This window comes from Mobula birostris, chromosome 1, assembly GCF_030028105.1.
Source record: "Mobula birostris isolate sMobBir1 chromosome 1, sMobBir1.hap1, whole genome shotgun sequence".
Lineage (NCBI taxonomy): Eukaryota > Metazoa > Chordata > Chondrichthyes > Myliobatiformes > Myliobatidae > Mobula > Mobula birostris.
In genome coordinates this window covers 52,981,465-53,009,304 of record NC_092370.1, presented here as the reverse complement: position 1 = coordinate 53,009,304, position 27,840 = coordinate 52,981,465, and the positions used below count along the sequence as shown (strand labels likewise).

At 41.5% G+C, this 27,840-nt stretch overlaps 1 protein-coding gene across 3 annotated transcripts in view; it reads right to left on the bottom strand.

Moving 5' to 3' along the window:
* Positions 1-27,840, bottom strand: part of prkdc (protein kinase, DNA-activated, catalytic subunit) — a 284,436-nt gene that overhangs the window by 171,305 nt on the left and 85,291 nt on the right. For all 3 annotated transcript variants that reach the window (XM_072255124.1, XM_072255135.1, XM_072255144.1), the window contains 8 exons: positions 18,200-18,303; positions 18,003-18,093; positions 11,991-12,154; positions 11,535-11,681; positions 9,369-9,476; positions 8,183-8,409; positions 3,815-3,909; positions 82-181 (listed from right to left, as the gene is read on the bottom strand). In XM_072255124.1, coding sequence (XP_072111225.1) covers positions 82-181; positions 3,815-3,909; positions 8,183-8,409; positions 9,369-9,476; positions 11,535-11,681; positions 11,991-12,154; positions 18,003-18,093; positions 18,200-18,303 — 1,036 coding nt within the window. The remainder of the gene's footprint in view (positions 1-81; positions 182-3,814; positions 3,910-8,182; positions 8,410-9,368; positions 9,477-11,534; positions 11,682-11,990; positions 12,155-18,002; positions 18,094-18,199; positions 18,304-27,840) is intronic.

The window sequence follows — 27,840 nt, the reverse complement described above, 5'->3', positions numbered from 1 at the left end:
ACTGCAATGGATAACGAACGACAAATGGACACATTTTTTGAGTTATGAAGCTGAAAAGTTCACGAGAAGTAACAGTCAAACCTGGGCACACGTCTTTTGGTAGGTTTATTTAAATCAGGAGCTTTCTGTTTTATAATCCGTTTTAGGTGATCAATAACATCACAGCATTGCTGAACTGTACCTACAGAGAAAATATATCCATTTGCTTTATTTTAAAATAGATTGTTACCAAAGAACAAAATCTCATCAATATGAAAATTAAATTACATTTTAAGGAATTTCCAACTCATGACAATAATGTTCTAACCACATTATATAAAATAATGCAACACAACTCATGAAATAAAACAAAAGTGCTTATGGAAATACATTTTTTTAAAACTATTGCCATTTTAGTTTCAGACATTTTATTGGGATTAGGTTCACAATCCTTGGGAAATGTCTCATGCTGAAGTTACTTTTGAAGTATTGTATGTAAGACCAACTTGCTTGTGAATTAACGAACTGGATAAATAGGCAGACATTATGTTTTTCTTTGCCTCCACAGATATGGTGTAGAGGAGGTTCACCAGGTTAATTCCACAGATGAGATGTGAAGAGATTGAGTCGCCTGGTTTGTACTCACTGGAATTCAGAAGAATGAGAGGGCATCTTATAGGAATATATAAAATTATGAAAGGGACAGATAAGTTAGAGGCCGGAAAGTTGTTTCACTGATAGGTGAAACTAGAACTAGGGGACATAGTCTCAAGATTCGGGGGAGCAGATTTAGGATGGAGATGGGGAGGAACGGCTTTTCCCAGAAAGTGGTATATCTGTAGAATTCTCTGCCCAATGAAGCAGTGAAGGCTACCTCAGCAAATACACTTAAGACAAGGTTAGATAGATTTTTGCCTAGTAAGGGAATTAAGGGTTATGGGGAAAAGACAGGTAAGTGGAGATGAGTCCATGGCCAGATCAGCCATGATCTTTTTTTTATATTTTTAATTTTTATTTGGATAAGAAAATCACAAGTATCATGAACTTTTTTTACATGTATAACCTTTTCCATTTTTTTATATATGTATAAATCTATAATTATTTATACAATCCTAAGTACACATTGAGATGATATAAAAAGTAATTAGGCACTTAAATAGATAACTATGTGCAGTTGTAATTCTACTCTATTAGGCTAAGTAACAATATTAGTTGTTAAGAAAAATAGTAATAATAGTGGATTAATAATAATTTCCATATATCTCTTCTGGACCATTTCTTTCTGGTCCAAAATATTGTATGTAAACCTATGTAACTACCATTGTAGGTGTTTATATCCTAACTCGTTCATGTTTGTTCCTACCCCCAAACATAATTATCCAATCCCTATGTACTTATTTACTTAATTTTATCATTTTTTTTCCCTTTCCCAAATCTTTTCCTTTACTTGTGTTAATTCTCTGTTTTCCAAAAAAAACAGTAAACATTTGGACCAAGGGTGCTTACATTAACAATATTACTTTGTTGATGAGGAGAGTAGTATAAATCATTAGCAGAGTCATCTAAAGTCTGCTCGCTTTGGGGTTATATATTCAATCCATTTATTACAAATTTGATAAAATTTTTCTTTTTGAATTCTCAGAGAGTAAGTCATCTTTTCCATTTTAAATATTTCCAAGATAATTTCGTGCCAATCTTCTAATGTAGGTGGTATTGGATTTAGCCACTTTCTAGTGATTGATTTCTTACTTGCCGCTAAAAGGGCCTGCAGCAACTTTTTATCTTTCTTCTGTTCAAGAAACAATACATGCCCCAAATAGAGTGTCTCAAAGTTCAGAGGTATCTGGGTCTTAAGTACCTTAACTAATGTTCTATGAATACCTTTCCAGTATAAACTTAATTTAGGGCAATCCCAGAAAATATGGAAATGATTTGCCTCCTTGGAGCCGCACCTTCTCCAACATGACACGTTTGTGTCTTTATATTTTTTCTGATATGGGGTCTTGAAGTATCTTATAATATTTTTCCAACAATGTTCTCTCCAAATCAAAGAGTTAGTCGAGGACCACTGAAAGCTGCATATTTTCCCCCAAGCCTCCTCTGAAAGTACCAACCTCGCTTCTTTCTCCCACTTCTCTTTAATAGACAATGTGTTTACATTTTTAGCATGGGAGAGTGCATTATATAATCGAGAAACTGATTTACTTGGTATTGAACTGTAAGCCAAATTCAGAGTCTTGAAAAATTCTAATTCTACTGTTGATAAGTCTGTATATCTACAACTCAGGTTAACGTGATGTCGTACTTGAAGGTACCCAAAAAAGTCATTGTGTTCTAGGCCATGTTTGTCCTGCAGGAATTGGAAACTTTGTAATACTCTTTTATGTATAAATGAGAGGTAGGTTGTAAGACCTTTCTTTATCTGTAGTTCAAATCTTTTATCTCTTCTGTTGGGAAGGAATTCGGTATCATATGCACACCATCTGAAAAATTTTAACATGTTATTGATTCCACATGAATTAGCCACCTTCTGCCATACTTTTAATGTAAGATTTATCCAGCTGTTTTTAATCGTTTCCAATTGGGCCATCAATCCTTTGTCAGCTATTGAGGCCGATAGAGGAAAACTGTCAACCAATCCAAATTCTATTTCCTTCCATCTAGCCTTATATTCCCTATTACACCAATATAACAGAGGGGTTATCTGTGAAGCATAAAAATAATTTCTCAAGCAAGGAAGTACCTTACCTCCTCCTTCCTTCCCTAACTGTAAGGTATTATATCGAATTCTAGGTTTCTTTTCTTGCCAGATAAAGTGGGAAATCCATTTGTCCCATTCCCTGAATTGATTATCATCCATCTCCACAGGTAAAGTCCGGAAAAGATAGAATAACCAAGGGAGAATATTCATTTTTATGGTACTTATCCTTGAATTTAAACTTAAAAAGAGGATAAGATTCCATCTGTGTATATCTGCTTTTACCTCTGAAATTAATGGCCCATAATTTACCTGTGACAGCGTTGAAAGATCCTTCGGCAGGGTTATTCCTAAATATTTTAATGATTTAGCTTCCCACTTAAGATCATATGTATCCTGCAGTTTTTTGGATGGTGTATAATTTAGGGACATAACCTGCGTTTTCTTTACATTTATTTTATAACCTGATATTTTCCCAAAGTCATCCAACAGTGTAAACAATCCTATAATCTGCGAATAACGCCACTTGCTGTTCAATCCCTGCCACCTTGATACCTTTTACAATTTCGCTCTGTCTTATTAGTTGGGCAAGCGGTTCAGTGTATAGCGCAAAAAGGAGAGGAGAAACTGGGCATCCCTGTCTAGTACCTCTCTCTAAAATAAAGGAGTCAGAGAGGTCCCCATTTATCTTAATTCGAGCTGTAGGGCTGTCATATAAAGTCTGGATTACTTTAATAAACTTTTCTTGAAAGCCAAATCTTCCTAACACTCTGTATAGGAATGCCCAACTAACCGAATCAAAAGCTTTCTCAGCGTCTAATCCCACCACCATTGTCTCTGTCCCGTTCTTAGTAACCTGTTCTAGTATGTGTAGAGTTCTCCTTATGTTGGCCATGATCTTATTGAATAGCGGAGCAAGCTCCAGAGGCCAGATGGCCTACTCCTGCTCCTGTTCCTTATGTTATGTTCTTATGCTGTTTAATCCACTGATCCTCCAGCATTTTGCTCTTATCTATCAAAAGAAAGATCAAATTCCTTCCAGAAAGACAGCAAGGTTAAACTAAGGCACAATGTTAAAATATTGATACTTTAGCATACGTAGGTACCAGAAAATTACAGATACTGAAACCAACTTACCCAATGATTTATCATCGGAATGTGCAAGGGCAAGGCTTTCCACATAGACAACCAATACTTCAAACACAAACTGGTCAACCAAGGTACTTTCCTCCCTAAAAAAAACAGCAACTTTATTGTAGAATATAAAAAAGCACACAGATCTTATATACATTCGATTCCGGTTAATTGAGCTGTTGGTTCATCAAGGCAGCCATTTATTTGGGACACAATGCCGCTTAATTGGGGTGGGAGAATGTTGCCTGGACTGCATCAGTCTCGTGCACTTGCGTAGCCATTGGACATCACACCGTGCTCAGAGTGATCAGTTTTTAAATAGCATCAGTCGCGTGTGTTCAAAAAGCAGTGATCTTTGTCACTGTTAGTTGGGGAGAAATAAACAGCAAGACAACCTGGAATTGTTTTGCTCACCAGGGTTCAAACAGAGTTGCCATAAAGGACCGGAAGTGAAAATGAAACCATTATCACTTAGGGATTATGAAGAATTCAAAGGTATCGACAATCATCTTGAATGTTACATTGAAAATGAAGATTTGGAGGATGCATTCAGCTAAAGCATTGTATGAAGGAAGTCCATTATCTGCACTGATTTTGCTCATCTACAGTCAATCGTAAGAGCGCAGCAGATGAATTCCTCCATCGATAACGATTAGGAACTAATACACAGTTTTATAGTACTGTAGAGGTATTGGTAATGTTCTAATTTTCTCTGCATTTCATTTATGTACATAAATTGTTGCTCAGTTAAACAGCAGTTTGTCTTTATATACCTTTTAACTGTTTCAATAAAACTTCAGCTAATTGGGACTGCCGCTTAATTTGGCCAAAAATACACTGGTCCAAATGTGTTCTAATTAACCAGAATCCACTTTTATTGATCTCCACAGGTGATTACGGTTGTATATTATCATATACTCTGTGCCACAGGCGCCACTTACAGGCTGCATTGGGAACAGCAGAGTCAATATGCTGAGCTGAATGAACTTTAACATTACAGTATTGTAGGGATTGGTGCTCGATCTAAAGGTACTGGTCCCAATGAACTGAAATCCACTGTATTATTAAGTCCAAAGGCTCTATTTAAGAACATGATGTTTTAAGAAGCACATTTCTTAGAAAAAAAATTTCTTCCTTGAATACTAAATAATCAGCCCTTGCTACGAAAACTCGCATCAAACGGAAGAGTACATTTTATGTCACATTTTTAACACAGAAAACAATGAGACTGGGTGAAAGGCTGATTTTAAGGATGAGGATAGCGGTTTAACAAGGGGATTCAATTAAATAGTAGTTAATGCTAATGATGGCACAAGCAGGAAGATGAAAGGGTAATTGGAGAATTGAGGGAGGAAGATGAGGGTTCAGAAAATAGAGTCAGGTTAGGCTGTTCACTCATATATCCAAGGATAAAGTAGCCACATTATCCCGGGTTAGAAGAGCAAAGGATAAACAAGAGTTTGGTCAAATTTAAAGGAATCCAAGGTTCTGTGTGTCCTTATGCAGGAACAACAAATATCAGGATGGTAGAATGAGAGCAATGACGCAGCACTGGTACTTTTGAAGGTGGCTAAGAATTATCACTTCAGTCTTTTCAACATTTATTTGAAGGATATTTTGCAAAATTTGATTTGACAGTGCATAGCAACTTAAGTAGTAGAAGAGGATTTGTTTACTTGGATTTTCAGAAGGCCTTTGCCAAGGTGTCATATATGAGGCTGCTTAACAAGCTAAGACTCATGGTATTACAGGAAAGATACAAGCATGGATAGAAGATTGTCTGACTGGCAGGAGGCAAAGAGAAGGAATAAAGGGGGCCTCTTCTGATTGGCTGTCAGTGACTAGTGGTTGGTGTTGGGACTGCTTCTTTTAACGCTATATGTGAATGATTTGGATGACGCAATTGATGGCTTTGAAGCCAAGTCTGCAACAATATGATGATAAATGGAGGACCATGTAGTGTTGAACAAGCAGGAGGTGCGGAAGGACCGACAGATCGGGAGACTGGGTAAGGAAAACGCAGATGGAATATAGTGTAGGGAAGTGCATAGTCGTGCACTTAGAAATAAAGGGGTAGACTGTTTTCTAAATGGAGAGAAAATTCAAAGGTTCAAAGGACTTGGGTCATTGTGCATGATTCCTTAAAGGTTAACTTGCAGGTTGAGTCGGTGGTAAGGAAGCCAAATACAATGTTAGCATTCATTTCGAGACTAGAATATATGCAAAAGCAAGGATATGATGCTGAGGTTTTATCAGGCATTTTCAGGCTGCACTTGGTGTATTGTGAACAGTTTCGGGCCCCTAGCTAAAATATACCGCTACTGGAGAGTATCCACAGGAGGTTCACGAGAATGATCCTGGAATGGAACAGGATTTGGTAGAAGAATACAAGATGTGATCATGTGAAACACAGATTTCATATGACTAGAGCAAATTACATTTAGAAATTACAATTACATTTGTGGAAAATCATAAATACAAGAGATTCTGCAGATGCTTGAAATCCAACACATACAAAATGCTGGAGGAATTCAGCAGGTCAGGCAGCATCTATGGAAAGGGATAAAGAGTCAGCATTTTGGACTGAGACCTTTCATCAGGACGGGAAAGGAAAGGGAAGAAGCCAGAATAAGAGGTTGGGGGAGAAGGCAAGAAGTACAAGTTAGAAGGTGATGGGTGAAGCCAACTGATGGAGAAGACAGGTGAGTGGGGAGGGGAGTATGGTGGGAGAAGCTGGGAGGTGATTAGGAGGAAGAGGTAAAGGATTGAAGAAGGAATGTTATAGGAGAATGAGAGAAAGAGGAGTGTTAGAGTGAGTTCTTTAGGGTAGGTGATTTGTTTACACTTAAATGACTTTGGCCACCAGACTTCTATTTGACAAAGTACTGTGGATTGAGTCCACAACAATGCGCTTCCTAAGAAGGTGTGAATACCAGATGCTTCTGGCACCATAGTTTGACCTGATGTTGTAGTTTCGAAGACAGTATTATCTATACATTATAAATATTAATTGTCTTCTATGTTAGCACGTAAAATGCCAAATAAATCCTAAAGGCTGTGGATACCAACCCAGACATGTTGGCATCGGAAGGAAAGAATGAAGTTAGGAGGTGTGATGTTTTGTATGTAGCTTCAAATGGAAGCATTGTCTATAACTTTTTAAGTAGCGATTGCCTTTGTGTTTAGCATATAAATATCGAGCCCACATTGGGCTAGCAGACCTTTCATAGTCATAGTCATATTTTATTGATCCCGAGGGAAACTGGTTTTCATTACAGCTGCACCGTAAATAATTAAATAGTAATATGTAAATTATGCCAGGAAATAAGTCCAGGACCAGCCTATTGGCTCAGGGTGTCTGACCCTCCAAGGGAGGAGTTCTACCGAAAGTGTCTCCGTCCATATGATGCCTGCTGTACCTTGTTGGGTCGAATAAAGAAGCTGCTTTGTTTCTACCAGTGACTCTGTCTCTCCGGTGATTTCATCCACGCTACAACAAGGAGCACCAGGGGAGGTGATAAGCAGGTGTGGAGAGACATTTGTAGCAAGGTGACTTAAAAGCATGTAGGATATAATGGAAGTGTGTGAGATGCCAGACATAACTAACAGAGCTGTTCTAACAGAAGTGAAAAAAAGGACACAATTTTAATGAATATCTGCCCTTGTGAAGTTGGGTTCACTTACCATCTTAGCCTAAAATTAGTAATTGTTGAATTTGAAGCTTAAATGGTCATATAAATTGTTGTTGCTGTTACTGATCAAGGCATCCAAAAACCTGCCACATTTTCTCAAGGATATTTTGAAAACAAACATTTTAAAGTAAATTTTTGAATAAGACTACTTAAAAGGCTCAATCTGCTTTCAAGTGAACAATTCCAGCATATTCACTGAGACAAGCTCATCCTCCAACATGCAAAATCCAATCAAAAATACAATGAGTAAAGGCAGCTGCTCCTTCCTATCTCAATTAAATAAAACATAAAAAAGTCTACAATTACGGAAATGATAAGTGAATGTTTTTTAACTCTATTTTAACAAAAAATTATAAAAAGACTGTACAATTTAATTTTAATGAGCACTGACCCAAGTTCAGACAATATCATTTTCAGAGTAGGTCACAATACAATGATGATGAAAGGTTATTGGACAAAAATGTTAACTCTTTTTCTCTCCAGAGACATTGTCTGATCTGCTGAATATGTCCAGCATTTGTGTTTTTATTTTAGATCTTAAGGATTTGCAACTTTCTCCTTTTATACACTTGTACATATAGCTGCCTTACACTCTGCTTCAATATACAATATATTATGCATTACATTTTTGATCCATTTATATCTAATTTGAGGGATCGAAGATTGAAAGTACGCCTACCTGAATTCTCGGTATAAGCTATTAAATGCAAGAGCTGCTCCAAGTCGCTTGAAAGTATTGGGGTGAAGAGCAAGGCTATACAGTCTCTTAAAGAGTGACTTTGTATTCACTGGACTCTTCTCCTGCTGCTGTGGGGTTGTCTGTTTTATGGACCACTTAAGGAATTCTTGAACACATTGCCCACAGAAGTCTCTTAGAGTACTGTCCACTGGATCTACAATGCCATCCTAGAAAAATGGTTAACAAAAATTCAAACTGAACAGCATTGTAATGATTTACTGCAAAGCATTGCTCAGTAACTATGTCATATTTCTTCCATTGTTAGCCAAAGGGTGAAACAAAACATCCAGAGACATATTTTCACTGTACTGCTGCATTGGTTTCGTATCCCAAACTCTGCCACAGCAAGCTCTGAATATTTTAAAATTGCTCACTTTAGCTATTCTCCAACCCATCCAAATGTGTATATTCTGTATTTGAATACATCTGGATATTTTAATAATTGGTTCCTAAATCAGCCTCCCTTTGACAGCCTGTGTCCAGACTTCTCACTAATCAGTAAGGCAGCCAACATAATTAAGGACCCTATCTACCTTCCTCTCCCATCCCATTGGCCACAAGATACAAAAGCTTGAAGAAAGCTAGCACCAAAATCAAGGATGGATTCTCCCCTGCTGGTATAAGACTACGAACAGTCCTCTTGTAGAAGATGGACTCAACTTCTCCATCTACCTCAGTACGGCATTGTACCTGATTGTGTCTCCATAATGCGCTTTTTCTGTAACTGTAACTTTATTTTGCACTCCATTGTTTTTCCTTACACTACCTCAATGTACTGATATGATGAAATGGCCTGTATGGATGGCATCCTTGGAAAATAAACATTTCATAGACAACATAGTGCATTTTATAGTACAGTTAAGAATACGGCGGGGGGGGGGGGAGAACAAGGAAAACTAAACAACAAAGGGTTGAAATAAACATCAGTAATTCATGAACCCTACATGAAGGTGCGGGCTAGGACATTTCCATACTTGTAAATCTCCTTAATTTGCTCAATTGCACAACTCATAAAAATATTTAAAATCTTATGTGTACTAAAAAGTTGCTTAAAATCACATTACTTAAAGTACATTAAAAAGCTTTGAGTGTTCGAAAAGTATCAAACTAAGCAAACTATTGTTACCAGAACAGCCTCCAGCAGTGCCACTGTGTCCCGACTTTCAAATTTCCTGTTATTGGTGAACCAATGAATAAGCTGCATGACAAGTGGTTCAAACAGCTGGCTGGTTACCTACATATAGAAATACACACAAACTATTCAGGTTTCACTTCTGCCTCATTGTGATAGCACAGCAAGTATGATAAATAATAACACCAACACATCACCCACGTTGCGTGCATTTGCTTTCAGTTGACCGCATACTAATTGTGAAATGGGAGACCCTCCCAACTTGTTAATTATTTGTACATTTTCAGAACAGTTGAAATTTAGAACCATTTCCATATCCTTGAAGAAACTATCAGGACTTCAATGGAACATTTTTATTGAACTCTATTAGAATGCCACAAAGGAACCATTGTTATAAATAGTGCAGACACTACTTTTTCTAGAAATCCTCTTTACTGGTAATGTTGCTGCAAATATGCGGAAAAAAAGATGGCATGGTAGTTTAGATTCTGGTATGACACGTAATGGAAATACATTAAAAAATATGCTGGCAGTGTCAGGCTCTCTCATGAATGGCTAATGGTCCAGAAACATTGGAGCATTGACATAGAATGGTGTTAAGTACATTGGGAATGAAATAGCCAAGGTGTGCTCCGGTCTGAAGACATTAATGGTATGCATTATGATCTAGGGGATGGCAGGGTGGAGATACGTCTCTACCAAAGGAGGTGTAAGGTGCTCCTTCCCTCCGCTAGCCTGCAAGTCACTCTTGGGCAAGGTATGGCACCTGCTTAGCCCCTCCTGATTAGGGTCATGTGAAGCCGTGGGAGCAAGTGGTTGATAGTTATATGAGCAGTTGGTGCATATCACAAGTCCTGTTTATGCGACCACTAATGCAAGGCAGACAAGGCAGAAGAGTATTGATAATGGCTGGGGTCACCTGTCTTGTAAAGACACTGCCCAGAAGAAGGCACAGCAAATCACTTCCATAGAAAGATTTGCCAAGAACAATCATGGTCAAGACCATGATCACCCATGTCATATGATATGGCACATGATGATGATGATCTAAAATGAGATGGTGGTGGACAGGTGTAGGAGTAATCGGATGAGGAACAAAAATTGTTTAGGGATACAAGAGTACTGGAGAAAACCTTCAGGAAATGAAACCTGTACCTACTTCCTCCCATTCAAACTTTGTTGGAACAGTGTGGATCTCCACACAGAGCTGATATGCTGACATTATTTGTTCACAGTGCATTGTGCTGATATCCCATGTATATTCATTTGAAAAATCAGAACTGACTTCCAGGTTATCTTAGACAGGGCACAGGTGATTGGTGCTGTAATACCTTACTCGGTAGGCACTAATTGATGAGCCTGACTTACAGACAGCAGATATGTTTAAATAATACAGAATATTATTAAAGATCCCTCCCCCATTCTCTTTGACTTTCTACCATCAGGCAGGAGACTCTGATGCATAAAATCAAGAATGGTCAGGATGGGGAACACACACAAAACGCTGGAGGAACTCAGCAGGACAGACAGCATCTCTGAAAAAGAGTACTGTTGACGTTTCAAACCAAGATCCTTCAGCAGGACTGCAGACCTTCCACAGAATCTCGGCCTGAAACATCAACTATACTTCTTTTTCCACAGATGCTGCCTGGCCTGTTGAGTTCTTCCAGCATCTTGTGTGAGTTGTTTGGATTTCCAGCATCTGCAGATTTTCTCTTTGTGAATGGTAAGGATGGGAAACAGTTTCTTCCCTTAGGCCATTAGGCTTCTGAACTCCCTGCCGTATCACATTCATGGCGTCACTGTTCTGTAACTTACAATATTTAATTTATGCACTTTAGTTTATTTATTTCCATGTAATCCATCTGTAGATTTCATCCTTACTTTCATAAGTTTTTAAGTACTAATTGTGTTCTGTATACTACAATGGTATACTACACCTGGTTCTGAGAAACGTTATCTCATTTGATGGTATACATGTATATTGTTAAATGACAATAAACTTGACTTGACTTAAAAATAGATGATAAGGATAAATAACACTTACTGGGAATATGCAGAAACTATATATGGAAAGATGACAGATATTAATCCACCATATAGTAAGCTTTAATAAAAATAATTTAATGAATCAACATGCTTAAGGGCGTGGTTTCTTACCTTATCCACATCACAACCAAGACGGAGCAAGACTGGATATATACGCTTGTTCAGCTGGTACATTGTTTCTTGTTGTCCTTCAGAGATCTGTAATCCTTTTCCCAGCATATAAGCAACCACACTATGTAACAGTTCACAAGCAACAACCTAAGAGGATTTATCAAGCATAACAAAAGTTGTAGTATTTTAGAAGTAATTGAAGCTTTACAATGATTTAAAACATCACCAATCTATGAAGTGACTACATAAAATGTGAAATATCCATATAATTACATGACAGATATAAGGCGAGAGAAATCAAAATTTCCCAGTCCATTGTTACTCATTTGCGGGGTATGTTGGAAGAGGATCAGCTTTAGCAACATACAGTACTTCCCTGCAATGCAACAAGCTCTTCCAGTAGGTCTGTGACCAAGAACACGGTATTAAATGTAGATGAAGAGAACAGTAGCTCACCTTAGTTTGTCGGTCACTGGCAGAAAGGGCAAGTTCAGAGATGCGTGGCAGGAATAAATCCAAATAAATCACAGGTTTCATATCTGAAAATGGTACTGCAAAACTCAGTGCCCTCTCTGCCACCCAAGCAACACATTTCTTCATCATTTCCTCAGAAGAAGCAGCTGTTGATTTAAACGAGAAAGTTCAGAGAAACAGTCACAGAAATAAAGAGCATGCTATTCAAGCTGCCTACCTGAGTTACAAACCATCTGCAAGAAGAACAAAGCAGGTCAAGAAGTATCCATAGAAGACAAAGAAATGACGAAGTTTTGGGTCAAGAGCCTGCAGCAGGACTGGTCTACCTGAGCTAGTCCCATTTGCCTCTATTTGGTCCATATCCCCCTCAACCTTTCCTATCCACATCCTTATCCAAATGCCTTTTAAACATTGTAATTGTACCCATCTCCACCTCTACTCCTCTAGTCCTCTTTAAATCTTTCCCCTCTTACCTTAAACTTCTGTCCTCTAGTTTTAGACTCTCTTACACTGGGATAATGTGGGCATGTGGCCAAGTGGTTAAGGCATCGGACTAGCGACCTGAAGCTCGTGAGTTCGGGACCCAGCCGAGGCAACGTGTTGTGTCCTTGTGCAAGGCACTTAATCACACATTGCTCTGCGATGACACTGGTGCCAAGCTGTATGGGTCCGAATGCCCTTCCCTTGGACAACATTGGTGTCGTGGAGAGGGGAGACTTGCAGCATGGGCAACTGCTGCTCTTCCATACAACCTTGCCCAGGCCTGCGCCCTGGAGGGTGAAGACTTTCCAGGCGCAGATCCATGGTCTCGCACGACTAACGGATGCCTTTATTATTTATTATTCATTACACTGGGATAAGCCCTGTGACCATTCACCTCAGCATGCTTCTCAGGATTGGATAAACCTCTGTAAGGTCACCACTCAGCCTTCTACACTCCAGGGAAACAGTTCCAGTCAATCCAGCCTCTCCTTATAACTCAAGCCCTTCAGTCTCCCTAACATCTTTACTGTATCGCCCCTCTCCAGACCGTGGATCCCACCGTCTCCAACTCTGATGGCCCTGGATGTCTCCACACCACAGTTCCTGCCACCTCCCACTCGGACCTTGATTCGATCGGTCGCCCCCAGACCGCGGATCTTGCTGACTCCAACCTCGGCTCCAACGCCCCTGGGTGCCTCCAGACTGGAGATACAATCGTCACCGACCCCTGTTCCAACCAAACTGAGCAGATCCAGACCTTGGATTCAACTACCACCAACTCCAAAAAAAATGTTTCCCCTCTCGCTGCAGGGATCACTCCCTTCGTGATTCCCTTGTCCCTCCCTACTAATCTCCCTCCTGGCACTTAACCCAGCAAGGAGCTGTGGTGATACACCTGCCCATTCACCTCCTCCCTCACCTCTAATCAGGGTCCCAAATACTCCTTCCAGGTGAGGCAACACTTCAGCTGTGAATCTGCTAAGGTTGTCTGTTGTGTGCGGTGTTCCCAATGTGGCCTCCTCTTGGTGAGGCTTGATGTAAATTGGGGGACCTCTTTGTCAAACCTCTCTGCTCTATCCGCCTGAAGCAGAACTTCCCTATGGCCAAACATTTTAATTCTGATTCTCATTCTTGTTCTGACATGTTGGTCCATGCCCTCCTCTTGTGCCACGATGAGGCCACCCTCAGGGTGGAGGAGCAACACCTCATATTCCATCTGGGTAGCTTCCAACCTGATAGCATGAATATCAATTTCTCCTTCCAGTGCAAAACATTCCCTCCCCCTCCCTTCTTCTATTCCTCACTCTAGCCTCTTACATCTTCTCACCTGCCTATCACCTCCCCCTGGGTCCCCTCCTCCTTCCCTTTTTCCTATGGTCCATTCTCCTCTCCTATCAAATTCCTTCCTCTCCAACCCCTTACCTTTCCTACTCACCTGACTTCACTGATCACCTTCTTGGTATTCTCCTTCCCCTCCCCCTACTTATAAATTCTGGAATCTTTCCCCTTTCTTTCCAGTCCTGATGAAGGGTCTCGGCCTGAAACATCAGTTATTTACTCTTTTCCACTAATGCTGCCTGAACTGCTCATTTCCTCTTGCATTTTGTGTGTGTTGCTCTGGAATTCCAGCAGCTGCAGAATTTCTCATGTTTATGGTTACCGTATGTATTTTTTTCTGTACCCTTCCAGTTTAACAATAACATTCCTTTAGTTTGTCTGTGCCAGTGATGCAGTGGCATCTGCACCAGACTTCGGAGTGAGAGGTCCCGGGTTCGAATCCGGCCAGCTCCTCTCCTTGCGTGAGTTCTACTTGTGCTGGGTTGAGCGTCTAGCTTGCAACTCAGACAAAATGTAAAATGACAAAATGCTAAAGAAACAGCTAGGCTGATGCACAATGTGCCAAACTGCCATGGGGAGGAACTATAGTTAAGCAATCAGAAATGCACACAATACTCCATGTGCTGTAGATGTAAGATGACATCCCAACTTTTTCATTCAATTTCCTGATCAACTAAGTCAAATAGCACCTTGTCTGCCATATTAACAGTTTTAGGGAACTAGGGTCTTGTATCTCTGTAATATATCTCTCTTTAGAGTCTGCAATCTACTGTGCAAACCTTTCCCAGTTTAACTCCACAAAATGCAGTGCTTCACACTTGTCCAGGTTAAATTCCATCTGTCATTCCTTGGCTTGATCTAGATCCTGCTATAATCTTACTGACTGGTGTCATCATCAAATTTACTAACCACACCAGCTGCATTCACATCCTAGACATTAATACACATGAAAAGCAACAAGGGGAGTCAGTATAGTCATTTGTGGCACACAATAGTCACAGGCCTCCAGTCTGAAAAACGGCCCTCCACTACTACCTCCCTTTGAGCCCTGCCTCCAAGCCAATGTCATAGTCAATTGGCTAGCTCATTCAGGATCCTATATGATCTAACTGCAGAATCTTCTCAAAGGCTTTGCTAAATTCAGGTAGACAATGCTTCTGCTCTAACATTAACAATCCTCTTGTTCACCTTTTCAAAATACTCAGTCAAATTTGTGAGACAGAGTTTCACACACACAAAGCCATATTCTCTATCTTTAATCAGTCCTTGCCTTTTCAAATGTGGAGAGGTCCCATCTCCCCAGTAACTTTGACATCTCTGATGTTAAGATCACTGGATATAATACTCTGGTTTGTTTTTGAAGCCCTTCTTATACAAAGGCAAATATTAATCACCCTTCAGTCTTCTGATAACCTGACCTGTGGCTATTAATCATAAAAGTATCTCTGCCAGGGCCAAGCAGTTTCTTTCCCTGGTTTCCCACAATGTCCCAGGGCACACTTGGTCAAGACTCTGGGGACTTATCCACCTTTAAGACTGCTTTGTGAAGTGGATATGTTTTGGCATATCACCATCTCTTTGCTAGCTTCCACGATCTTCTCTGTGGTAAATGCAAATGACAAAATTTAAGACCTGCCATCTCCTCTCCACTGGTCTTGTTCCCTCATGCCTATCTACTTTCCTTCATAAGTTGAAGTATTACCAGTCATGAATTTCTTCAACTTTATTCTTTTAAGGTTTTAATGTATGATCATAAAATATTTTGATCAGCACTTCATTTAAGAAGTCAGAATGGGCATTTTATTGAACTTGGGATCGGCTTTGTAAATAAATGACAGTCCAGCAAAAGTAACACGTGATAGAAAGAACCAGAAATACCTTCTCCAGTAATGCAATGGCTCTAGATTGGAACACAGGGGATGTGAGCCCTTCAATAAAATTCAGTTAAAAGGTTTGAAAAGCAAAACCGTACAAAAGATTACAAGCACCAGATGCTACGGCAACACTGTAGCATTCACTACTTTACATCAAAAGTAGGCAGCCTTTTCAATGGCAAGTTTTATGAAGGTGTAGACCAGGGGTAGGCAACCTACAGCCCGCGGACCAGATCCAGCCTGCGAAGGTATTTTGACTGGCCTGCGAGCAAATATTGAGACACTATGCTTATCCGGCCCGCAAGCGATTTTTCCTTATTCTGAGTGTTTCACGCGACCACACTGATGGACATGCATGGCGTCTTGTTACACTGGCCCCAGGATTCATTTTGTTCCAAACCAAACACTAGTATATACCAATGACGGGAAGGCAGACTACCCTATTAATATGTATTAGATACTCTCCGTGCACGTGCAGGTTTTCAGATGGGATCGTTCAAATTTGTAAACAGAAACAGCGTTACTGTGTTTTAACAAGAAATCCACGCTAAATATCCAGATACTTACATGTGCTACGATACTTGTTGAATAACTCGCATTTCGAAATAAAATCAAAGAAAAAAATTCCAATGGTAATGAATGCAAAACGCAGGAAGGTAGACGCTGAGTGCCAAAAAAGCAGTGAAAATGAAGGAAATACCCGTGCCAGCTACAAAGTCTCAAAACGTATTGTAGGAAAGATGAAGCCTTTTACAAATGGAGAGTTTGTCAAAGAGTGTTTACTGGCAGTGGTGGGTATTGTTTGTCCTGAAAATAAATCTTTATTTGCACCTATCAGCCTGTCAGCAAGAATGATCACACGGCGAGTTGAAGAAATGTCAGCAGATGTTAAAAGTTGTTTAAGGAATGCCGGCAACGAATTGCATTTTTTTTTCCAATTGCGCTTGATGAGAGTACAGACTTGAGAGACACTGCTCAACTTGCAGTGTTTGTGCGAGCTGTGACCTCAACTTTTCAAATTTTTGAAGTTTATTCAATTAATTCCTATGAAGGACACGGTTGCTGGGGCAGACATTTTTGAAGCTTTGCTGAAAGTGATGTCAGAAATGAAACTTAATGTGTCGAAGCTAATTGGCATCACAACTGAAGGGGCAGAAAAACTAACCTGAGTTCTATGATTACTAATTGGCATCCTTGGTTATGCACAAATGATCTTCTAGCATGTGTTATTCATTAATTTGAGGCAAAACATAACTAGATGTATTTAAATAATTCCCATATTTCAAGTTTTTTTATGGCATTTATCTGGCCCACTGTCCACTCATTAATACGTGATCCGGCCCACAGAGGCAAAAAGGTTGCCGACCCCTGGTGTAGACTCTAGTTACCATTTCCTTCCTTATTGTAGAAGGCCCTGGCAGGCAATCACTTTTAGTTCATGAGAAGACACGGACATTTCTGTGCCTCATTACAAATCACAAATATAAACAATCATTGCTGTGAAATATTGATAATTAAGTGAATCAAACGCCAATTGATGTCAGTAAAACTACTTGTTTAGCTTCTGAAGTCAGAATGATAGAACAAATAATTATTGTGATTATGTTAAACACTATCACAATATTTGTTCTATCATTCTGACCAGTCAGCTGCTTCCAATAAATCATTTTAATGTTCAGAAGCAAAAGACGTAGATATAACATCCTAGCAAACTGCTCCTTCTCATCATGAATGACAGTAATGAATATGTAGATCAAACAGAGGCATAGATTTCATAGTTATGCAGATTATTAACGTTAAATGTAGGCCAATGCAGGCAAAAACAAATAAATACAATTACATAATGTCTGTTAGCCTTAAGTTTTCACCTTTATTTATTCTGTTTTCAACTGGACTCACTGACGGTGGTGTCTGAAGAGAGGATGCTGTCCATGTTGCATGTCATCTTGGACAATGTCTCCCATCCACTACATAATGTACTGAGTGGGCACAGGAGTACATTCAGCCAGAGACTCATTCCACCGAGATGCAACACAGAGCATCATAGGAAGTCATTCCTGCCTGTGGCCATCAAACTTTACAACTCCTCCCTTGGAGGGTCAGACACCCTGAGCCAATAGGCTGGTCCTGGACTTATTTCCTGGCATAATTTACATATTACTATTTAATTATTTATGGTTTTATTACTACTTGATTATTTATGGTGCAACTGTAGTGAAAACCAATTTCCCCCGGGATCAATAAAGTATGACTATGACTATGACTAGACTGATATGCTTTAAACTGTCCTCACACTTACCTGTCACTAGACTCCGGTTGATGTGTCCCCCCAGCCACCCAAGTAACCGCACCACTCTGCGCCTCACATTTGCAGCAGGTGATTCTTCGCTCTGTTTTATGAAAAAATAAATGATTTAAAAACAAAGTAATTATCATTTATGGATATATTTCATCAATAAAAAGCATTGGTTCAAATATCAAATTATGGCCCCCTACCGTAGAAAGATTTGATGATTTTTTCAGACGGTTTATCAGAATCTTGTTTCCTCCTTTAGTTGAGGTATCAATCCTCACCATTTCCCAGTTGTTTTCACTCTCACCTAACAAGAGGTTTAAAAATCAAAGTATCCGTAAACAAAAGTGTTAATTGTGTTAGTAATGTGAGCTCCAAATTTTAATTATTTTTTTCTCTCCAAATCTTTAGAATTTGATGTTGTTGAGAATATAAGCGTGAGATGTGGCTCAGCAGATGCCACTCATGCCTCTGGGGCCAGGTGATCATGTCCAAGCTCCTCTCCACACAGATGGACACATATTCCAGAGTGCCATTTCAAGAACTGCTGCATTTAACCACCACATCCACTCAGAGAGATTTTAAAAACACTACTAATCTATTTTTCCAGCATCTGCCAAAATATATCTTTTAATTAATATGTTTAGAATATACCTTGTCAATTCCTTAATTGCTGACTGAGATTTCACTAAAGTGAGATTCCATAAAATGGCTTTGACAAGACCTATATTACAATAGTAAATTCACTGCAGAAGTTCATCGTAAAGCAGATTGCCACACAGATGAATTTCTGTATCTCTTAAAACAGCTAGACAAAACTCACTTCAATGTAACTGCAATACACGGTTTTTGTCCTTTGAACCTTGTTTTGATTATACTTAGAATTGCACTTTATAATCAAACAACAACTGAAATAATCCATGAACCCCTCCATCATTGTTATAAGTCTTTTTTTCAATTGCTTGGTTTAGTTTTTATTCGTTCCCCTCAGGATTTTGATATTACAACTATTTTTCCCTCACTATTGGAATCAGAAAGCTTTTAAACTTTATTTTGCTTTTTTTCAACTAGTGGCTATGAAGTTCGGAGAAATGTAATACATAGGCTGATAATGATTTGATAATGGAGAATATTTAAGAAGTGTATTTATGCCTCATTGACAGTAAACTGTCTAGAAAGAGGGTTCAATCAGAATAAAAATTAGGTTTATTATCACCAGCATGAAATTTGTTAACTTAGCAGCAGCAGTTCAATGCAATACATAATATAGAAGAGGAAAGATATATAAAATAATAATAATAAATAAATCAATGACAGTATACTTAAATTGAACAGATTAAAAATCATGCAAAAAAAAACAGACATAATATATTAAAAAGAGGCCCCATGTGCCACCCAGACATCAGACCATGTGCCACCAGACAACAACGAATAAATTAAAAAAGTGAGGTAATATTCACGGGTTCAATGTCCATTTAGGAATTGGATGGCAGAGGGGAAGAAGCTGTTCCTGAATCACTGAGTGTGTGTCTTCAGGCTTCTGTACCTCCTACCTGATTGTAACAGTGAGAAAAGGGCATGCCCTGGGTGCTGGATGTCCTTAATAATGGATGCTGCCTCTCTGAGACACCGCTCCCTAAAGATGCCCTGGGTACTTTGTAGGCTAGTACCCAAGATGGAGCCGACAAAGTTACAACCCTCTGCAGCTTCTTTCAGTCCTGTGCAGTAGCCCCCCACCCCCACACCAGACGGTGATGCAGCCTGTCAGAATGCTCTCCACGGCACATCTATAGAAGTTTTTGAGTGTACTTGTTGACATACCAAATCTCTTCAAACTCCTAATGAAGTATAGTCACTGTCTTGCCTTCTTTGTAACTGCAACAATATGTTGGGACCAGGTTAGGTCTTCAGAGATCTTGACACCCAAGAACTTGAAACTGCTCACTCTCCCAATGCTTATAGAAAAAATTAATCTGAGTATTGGACCCAAACAGGAGGAAAATGAAGTTGCCAGAGATAGCAGCAAGCCTGAGGATTGTAAGAACTTTAGTAGTCAACAAAGGAAGACAAAAGGTTTAAAGAGAGAAAGATGGAGTGCATGAGTAAACACACAGAAAATACAAGAGCTGACATTAACAGGTCCAGACAAATTTGTTAAGAGAGAAGGTTACTGACAACAAATGTAAATCCCCAGTTAGAAAACAAAGCAATAGAGGAACAAATAAACACAGATTTTGAATCTGTCTTCAGAATGGTCAATGCAAATAACCTGAACAATTGTGAAAACAGAGTGAGGCACGCTAACGAGTTGGGACATTTTGAGATTAAGAAGAAGGTATGCTAGATCTTCTGAAAAGCATCAAAGTAGAAAAGACCCCAGGGCCTGATGACATGCATCCCAGAATATGGAAGGAAGCAAGTGAGGAGATTGTTGGGGCTTTGACAAAGATTGTAGCACCTTCATTAACAATAGGCGAGGACCCAAAGATGGAAAGTAGCAAATATCGTGCCTTGGTTCAAGAAGGGAAATGGGAATAATCCAGATAATTATACGTCAGTGAGACACACCGCGCATCAGTGGTATACAGTATATAATCAGCTACTGGAGAAGAATGATGGGGACCCACCTCCATCATGGACATAAGAACTTAACATAAGAAATAGGAGCAGGAGTAGGCCATCTGGCCCGTCGAGCCTGCTCCACCAGTCAATAAGATCATGGCTGATCTGGCCATGGACTCATTTCCAGCTACCAGTCTTTCCCCCACAACCTTTAATTCCCCTACTATGCAAAAATCTATCCATATTGTCTTAAGTATATTTACTAAGGTAGCCTCCACTGCTCCATTGGGCAGAGAATTCCACAGACTCACCACTCTCTGGGAAAAGCAGTTCCTCCTCAACTCCATCCTAAATCTACTCCCCCGAATCTTGAGGCTATGTCCCCTAGTTCTAGTCTCACCTACCAGTGGAAACAACTTTCCTGCCTCTGTCTTATCTATTCCTTTCATAACTTTATATGTTTCTATAAGATCTCCTCTATTATTCCAAATTCCAGTGGGTATAGTCCCTGGCGAGTCAATCTCTCCTCGTGGTCTAACCCCCTCATCCCTGGAATCAACCTGGTGAACCCCCTCTGCACTGCCTCCAGAGCCAGTATATCTTTCCTCAAGTCAGGAGACCAGAACTGCACACAGTAATCCAGGTGCGGCCTCACCAGTACCTTGTACAGTTGCAGCATGACCTCCCAGCTCTTAAATTCAATCCCTTTAGCAACATTCCATTTGCCTTCTTGATAGCCTGCTGCACCTGCAAACCAACCTTTCGTGATTCATACACAAGCACTCCTAAGTCCCTCTGCACAGCAGCATGCTGCAATTTTCTACCATTTAAATAATAATCTGCTCTTTCAGTTTTCCTTCCAAAGTAGACGACATCGCATTTACCAACATTGTACTCCATCTGACAGACCCTTGCCCACTCACTTAACCTATCTGTATCTTTCTGCAGACTCTCTGTATCTTCTGCACAATTTGCTTTTCCACTCAATTTAGTGTCATCAGCAAACTTACTACACTCGGTCCCCTCTTTCAGATCATTAATGTATATAATGAACAGCTGCGGGCCCAACACCGATCCCTGCAGCAAACCGCTCACCACTGATTGCCAACTAGAGTAACACCCATGTATCCTAACTCTCTGCTTTCTATTGGTTAACCAATCCTTTATCCATGCTAATACATCACCCCCGACTCTATGCATCCTTATCTTATGGATAAGTCTTTTATGTGGCACCTTACTGAACGCCTTCTGGAAATCCAAGTAAATAATGTCCATCTGTTCCCCTCTATCCACTGCGCTCGTTATATCCTCAAAGAACTCTAGTAAGTTTGTCAAACAGGACCTGCTTTTGCTGAATCCATGCTGCATTTGTCTGATGGATCCATTTCTTTCCAGATGCCTCGCTATCTCTTCTTTAATGATAGCTTCAAGCATTTTCCCAACTACAGATGTTAAACTAACTGGCTTAAAGTTACCTGCCTTTTGCCTACATCCTTTTTTGAACAGTGGCATGACATTTGCCTTCTTCCAATCCGTCAGGACCTGACCAGAATCCAGAGAATTTTGGTAAATCATCACCGAAGTCTCTACTATAGCTTCTGCCATTTCTTTCAGTACCTGGAATGCATTCCATCAGGAGCAGGGGTCTTATCTATCTTCAGGCCCCCAAGTTTGTTCAGCACTACCTCTTTAGTGATAGCTACTGTATCAAGGTCCTCACCTCCCATCACATCCATAACACCTCTCTTTGGCATGTTAGACATGTCGTCCACAATGAAGACTGACACAAAATTGACATTCAAAGCCTCAGCCATTTCCTCATTACCCAATTTCAATTCCCCCTTCTCATCCTCCAAGGGATCTACATTCACTTTAGCCACACTCTTCCACTTTATATAACCTTTACTATCCATTTTCATATTTTGTGCGAGTTTACTTTATTAATCTAGCTTCCCTTTCCTTATTGCTCGCTTCATGGTACTTTGTTATTTTTTAAAGTTTTCCCAATCTTCCAACTTCCCACTAGTCTTGGCGACATTGTATGCACGAGCTTATAGTTGGATGTTTTCTTTTATTTCCTTAGTTATCCAAGGCTGGCTCTCCCCACCCTTACTATCCTTGTTTTTAACTAGAATATACTTTAGTTGAGCACCGTGAAAAATTTCCTGGAAAGTCTTCCATTGTTCCTCAACTGTCCCACCATATAGCCTGTGTTCCCAGTCTACACTAGCCAAATCCTCCCTCATCCCATTGTAGTCTCCATTCTTTAGGCATAACACACTGATTTTACTTGCACCCTCCACTTGTATGAGAAACTCAATCATACTGTGATTACTCTTTCCAAGAGGATCCCTAACTACAAGATCACTAATTTTACCTGTTTCATTGCACAGGACCAGATCTAAGATAGCACATTCCCTTGTAGGTTCAGTAAGATGCTGTTCAAGAAAGCCATCACGGATGCATTCTATGAAGTCCTCCTCAAGACCGCCTCGACCAACTTGAATCACCCAATCTATGTGCAAGTTGAAGTCCCCCATGATAACTGCTGTTCCATTCTTACATGCTTCAGTTATTTCTCTGTTTATAGCCCTTGCCACTATAATGTTATTATTCAGCGGCCAATAAGACAATTCCCACCAGTGATTTCTCCCTTACTATTCCGAATCTACCCAGATGGATACAACATGATAGGAGAAGACAGGAGCGGGAGGGATAGAGCCAAGAGCTGGACAGGTGATAGGCAAAAGGGGATACGAGAGGATCATGGGACAGGAGGCCCGGGAAGAAAGACAGGGGAGGGGGGGGGACCCAGAGGATGGGCAAGAGGTATATTCAGAGGGACAGAGGGAGAAAAAGGAGAGTGAGAGAAAGAATGTGTGCATAAAAATAAGTAACAGATGGGGTACGAGGGGGAGGTGGGGCCTTAGCGGAAGTTAGAGAAGTCGATGTTCATGCCATCGGGTTGGAGGCTACCCAGACGGAATATAAGGTGTTGTTCCTCCAACCTGAGTGTGGCTTCATCTTTACAGTAGAGGAGGCCGTGGATAGACATGTCAGAATGGGAATGGGATGTGGAATTAAAATGTGTGGCCACTGGGAGATCCTGCTTTCTCTGGCAGACAGAGCGTAGATGTTCAGCAAAGCAGTCTCCCAGTCTGCGTCGGGTCTCGCCAATATATAAAAGGCCACATCGGGAGCACCGGACGCAGTATATCACCCCAGTCGACTCACAGGTGAAGTGTTGCCTCACTGTTTGGGGCCCTGAATGGTGGTAAGGGAGGAAGTGTAAGGGCATGTGTAGCACTTGTTCCGCTTACACGGATAAGTGCCAGGAGGGAGATCAGTGGGGAGGGATGGGGGGGACGAATGGACAAGGGAGTTGTGTAGGGAGCGATCCCTGCGGAATGCGGGGGCGGGGGGGAAAGATGTGCTTAGTGGTGGGATCCCGTTGGAGGTGGCGGAAGTTACGGAGAATAATATGTTGGACCCAGAGGCTGGTGAGGTGGTAGGTGAGGACCAGGGGAACCCTATTCTTAGTGGGGTGGTGGGAGGATGGAGTGAGAGCAGATGTACGTGAAATGGGGGAGATGCGCTTAAGAGCAGAGTTGATAGTGGAGGAAGGGAAGCCCCTTTCTTTAAAAAAGGAAGACATCTCCCTCGTCCTAGAATGAAAAGCCTCATCCCCACCCCCACCAATGACCCCTTCTCCCGTCTTCAACCCTCCTCTTCTTCATGGACACCCCGCTCTGGTCTTCTGCCTGCTCTGGATCTCTTTATCGCTAACTGCCGACGGGACATCAACCGTCTCGACTTTACCGCACCTTGTCCCCATTCCAACCTCACTCCTTCGGAACGCTCTGCTCTCCACTCCCTCCACACTAATCCTAACCTTATTATTAAACCCGCCGATAAGGGGGGTGCTGTTGTAGTCTGGCGTACTGACCTCTACCTTGCCGAGGCACAGCGACAACTCGCGGATACCTCCTCTTATTTACTCCTCGATCGTGACCCCACTAAGGAGCACCAGGCCATTGTCTCCCACACCATCACCGACTTTATCCGCTCAGGGGATCTCCCATCCACTGCTACCAACCTTATAGTTCCCACACCCCGCACTTCCCGTTTCTACCTCCTACCCAAGATCCACAAACCTGCCTGTCCTGGCCGACCTATTGTCTCAGCTTACTCCTGCCCCACCGAACGCATTTCTGCATACCTCGACACTGTTTTATCACCCCTTGTTCAACCTCTTCCGACCTATGTTCGTGACACTTCTCACGCTCTTAAACTTTTAAATGATTTTAAGTTCCCTGGCCCCCACCCCTTTATTTTCACCATGGATGTCCAGTCCTTATATACTTCCATCCTCCATCAGGAAGGTCTCAAAGCTCTACGCTTCTTTTTGGATTCCAGACCTAATCAGTTCCCCTCTACCACCACTCTGCTCCGTCTAGCGGAATTAGTCCTCACTCTTAATAATTTCTCCTTTGGCTCCTCCCACTTCCTCCAAACTAAAGGTGTAGCTATGGGCACCCGTATGGGTCCCAGCTATGCCTGCCTTTTTGTTGGGTTTGTGGAACAATCTATGTTCCGTGCCTATTCTGGTATCTGTCTCCCACTTTTCCTTCGCTACATCGACGACTGCATTGGCGCTGCTTCCTGCATGCATGCAGAACTCGTTGACTTTATTAACTTTGCCTCCAACTTTCACCCTGCCCTCAAGTTTACCTGGTCCATTTCCGACACCTCCCTCCCCTTTCTAGATCTTTCTGTCTCTGTCTCTGGAGACAGCTTATCCACTGATGTCTACTATAAGCCTACTGACTCTCACAGCTATCTGGACTATTCCTCTTCTCACCCTGTCTCTTGCAAAAACGCCATCCCCTTCTCGCGATTCCTCCGTCTCCGCCGCATCTGCTCTCAGGATGAGGCTTTTCATTCTAGGATGAGGGAGATGTCCTCCTTTTTTAAAGAAAGGGGCTTCCCTTCCTCCACTATCAACTCTGCTCTTAAACGCATCTCCCCCATTTCACGTACATCTGCTCTCACTCCATCCTCCCGCCACCCCACTAGGAATAGGGTTCCCCTGGTCCTCACCTACCACCCCACCAACCTCCGGGTCCAACATATTATTCTCCGTAACTTCCGCCACCTCCAACGGGATCCCACCACTAAGCAAATCTTTCCCTCCCCCCCTCTCTCTGCATTCCGCAGGGATCGCTCCCTACACAACTCCCTTGTCCATTCGGCCCCCCCATCCCTCCCCACTGATCTCCCTCCTGGCACTTATCCGTGTAAGCGGAACAAATGCTACACATGCCCTTACACTTCCCCCCTTACCACCATTCAGGGCCCCAAACAGTCCTTCCAGGTGAGGCAACACTTCACCTATGAGTCGACTGGGGTGATATACTGCGTCCGGTGCTCCCGATGTGGCCTTTTATATATTGGCGAGACCCGACGCAGACTGGGAGACCGCTTTGCTGAACATCTACGCTCTGTCCAGAGAAAGCAGGATCTCTCAGTGGCCACACATTTTAATTCCACATCCCATTCCCATTCTGACATGTCTATCCACGGCCTCCTCTACTGTAAAGATGAAGCCACACTCAGGTTGGAGGAACAACGCCTTATATTCCGTCTGGGTAGCTTCCAACTTGATGGCATGAACATCAACTTCTCTAACTTCCGCTAAGGCCCCACCTCCCCCTCGTACCCCATCTGTTACTTATTTTTATGCACACATTCTTTCTCTCACTCTCCTTTTTCTCCCTCTGTCCCTCTGAATATACCTCTTGCCCATCCTCTGGGTCTCCCCCCCCACCCTTGTCTTTCTTCCTGGACCTCCTGTCCCATGATCCTCTCGTATCCCCTTTTGCCAATCACCTGTCCAGCTCTTGGCTCCATCCCTCCCCCTCCTGTCTTCTCCTATCATTTTGGATCTCCCCCTCCCCCTCTAACTTTCAAATCCCTTACTAACTCTTCCTTCAGTTAGTCCTGACGAAGGGTCTCGGCCTGAAACGTCAACTGCACCTCTTCCTAGAGATGCTGCCTGGCCTGCTGCGTTCACCAGCAACTTTGATGTGTGTTGCTTGAATTTCCAGCATCTGCAGAATTCCTGTTGTTAGCAGATGGATTCAACATTCTGTTCCTTAGATCTTATATTGTCTCTCACTATTGCCCTGATCTGATCTTTAGTGAGGAGTGCTACCCCACCTCCCTTACCTTCCTGCCTATCCTTCCATATTACCGTTATCCTTGGATATTTAATTCCCAATCCTTGCCACCCTGCAACCAGGTCTCTGTAATGGCCACTAAATCATACCTCTTTGTACTGATCTGAGCCACAAGTTCACCGACCTTTTTTTGAATACTACGGGCATTCAAATGAAGTGCCTTGCACTCATCGTGCTTTTAAAATTTTGTAATCTTTTACTCTTTTGCACTTGACTTTTCTTCATTCCATTCTTACTTTTCTCTTTATCTTTTGTTTTTTCTTAATCTTTATCCACACTTTTCTTTTTTACTTTATCCATACTTTTCCAATCTGTTGAACCCGCCCTGCTACGATTTAGCTTAGAGCCTTATCCACAGCCCTAGTTATGTGATTCGCTAGGATCCAGGTCCCATCACTGTTCAGGTGGAGCCCATTTCGTTGGTGCAGCTCCCTCCTTTCCCAATACTGGTGCCAATTTCCCATGAATTCAAACCCACTTCTCCCACACCAACCTAACAGCCACACATTCAAATCTCTAATCTTCTTAACCCTATGCCAATTTGCACATGGCTGGCTCAGGTAGTAAAGTAATCCACAGATTACTACTTCTTTGGTTCTGCTTTTTACTTTAGCCCCATGCTGCTCAAATTCCCTCAGCAGCACCTCTTTCCTCATTCTACCTATGTTGTTGGTACCCACATGGACCATGACAACTGGATCTTTCCCCTCCCACTGAAAATTCTTCTGCAGGTCAGATAAGGTGTCCCAAACCTGGGCACCAGGCAGGCAACAAAGCCTTCCGGATGCTCTATCCTCACGACAGAGAACTCTGGTCTACTCCCCTGACTACACTTTCCAATTACCACTACACTTCTCTTCTTTTCCCCCTCTTGAATGGCTCCCTGAACATCAGTGCCACAGTTAGGTTGCTCATCCTTGCTACAGCCCCAACTCTCATCCACACAGGGAGCAAGAATCTCAGACTCGTTGGACAAGCTCAAGGGCTGAGGCTCCTCCAGCACTGTCTCTTGGATCCCACTAACCGCCTCACTCGCAGTCACA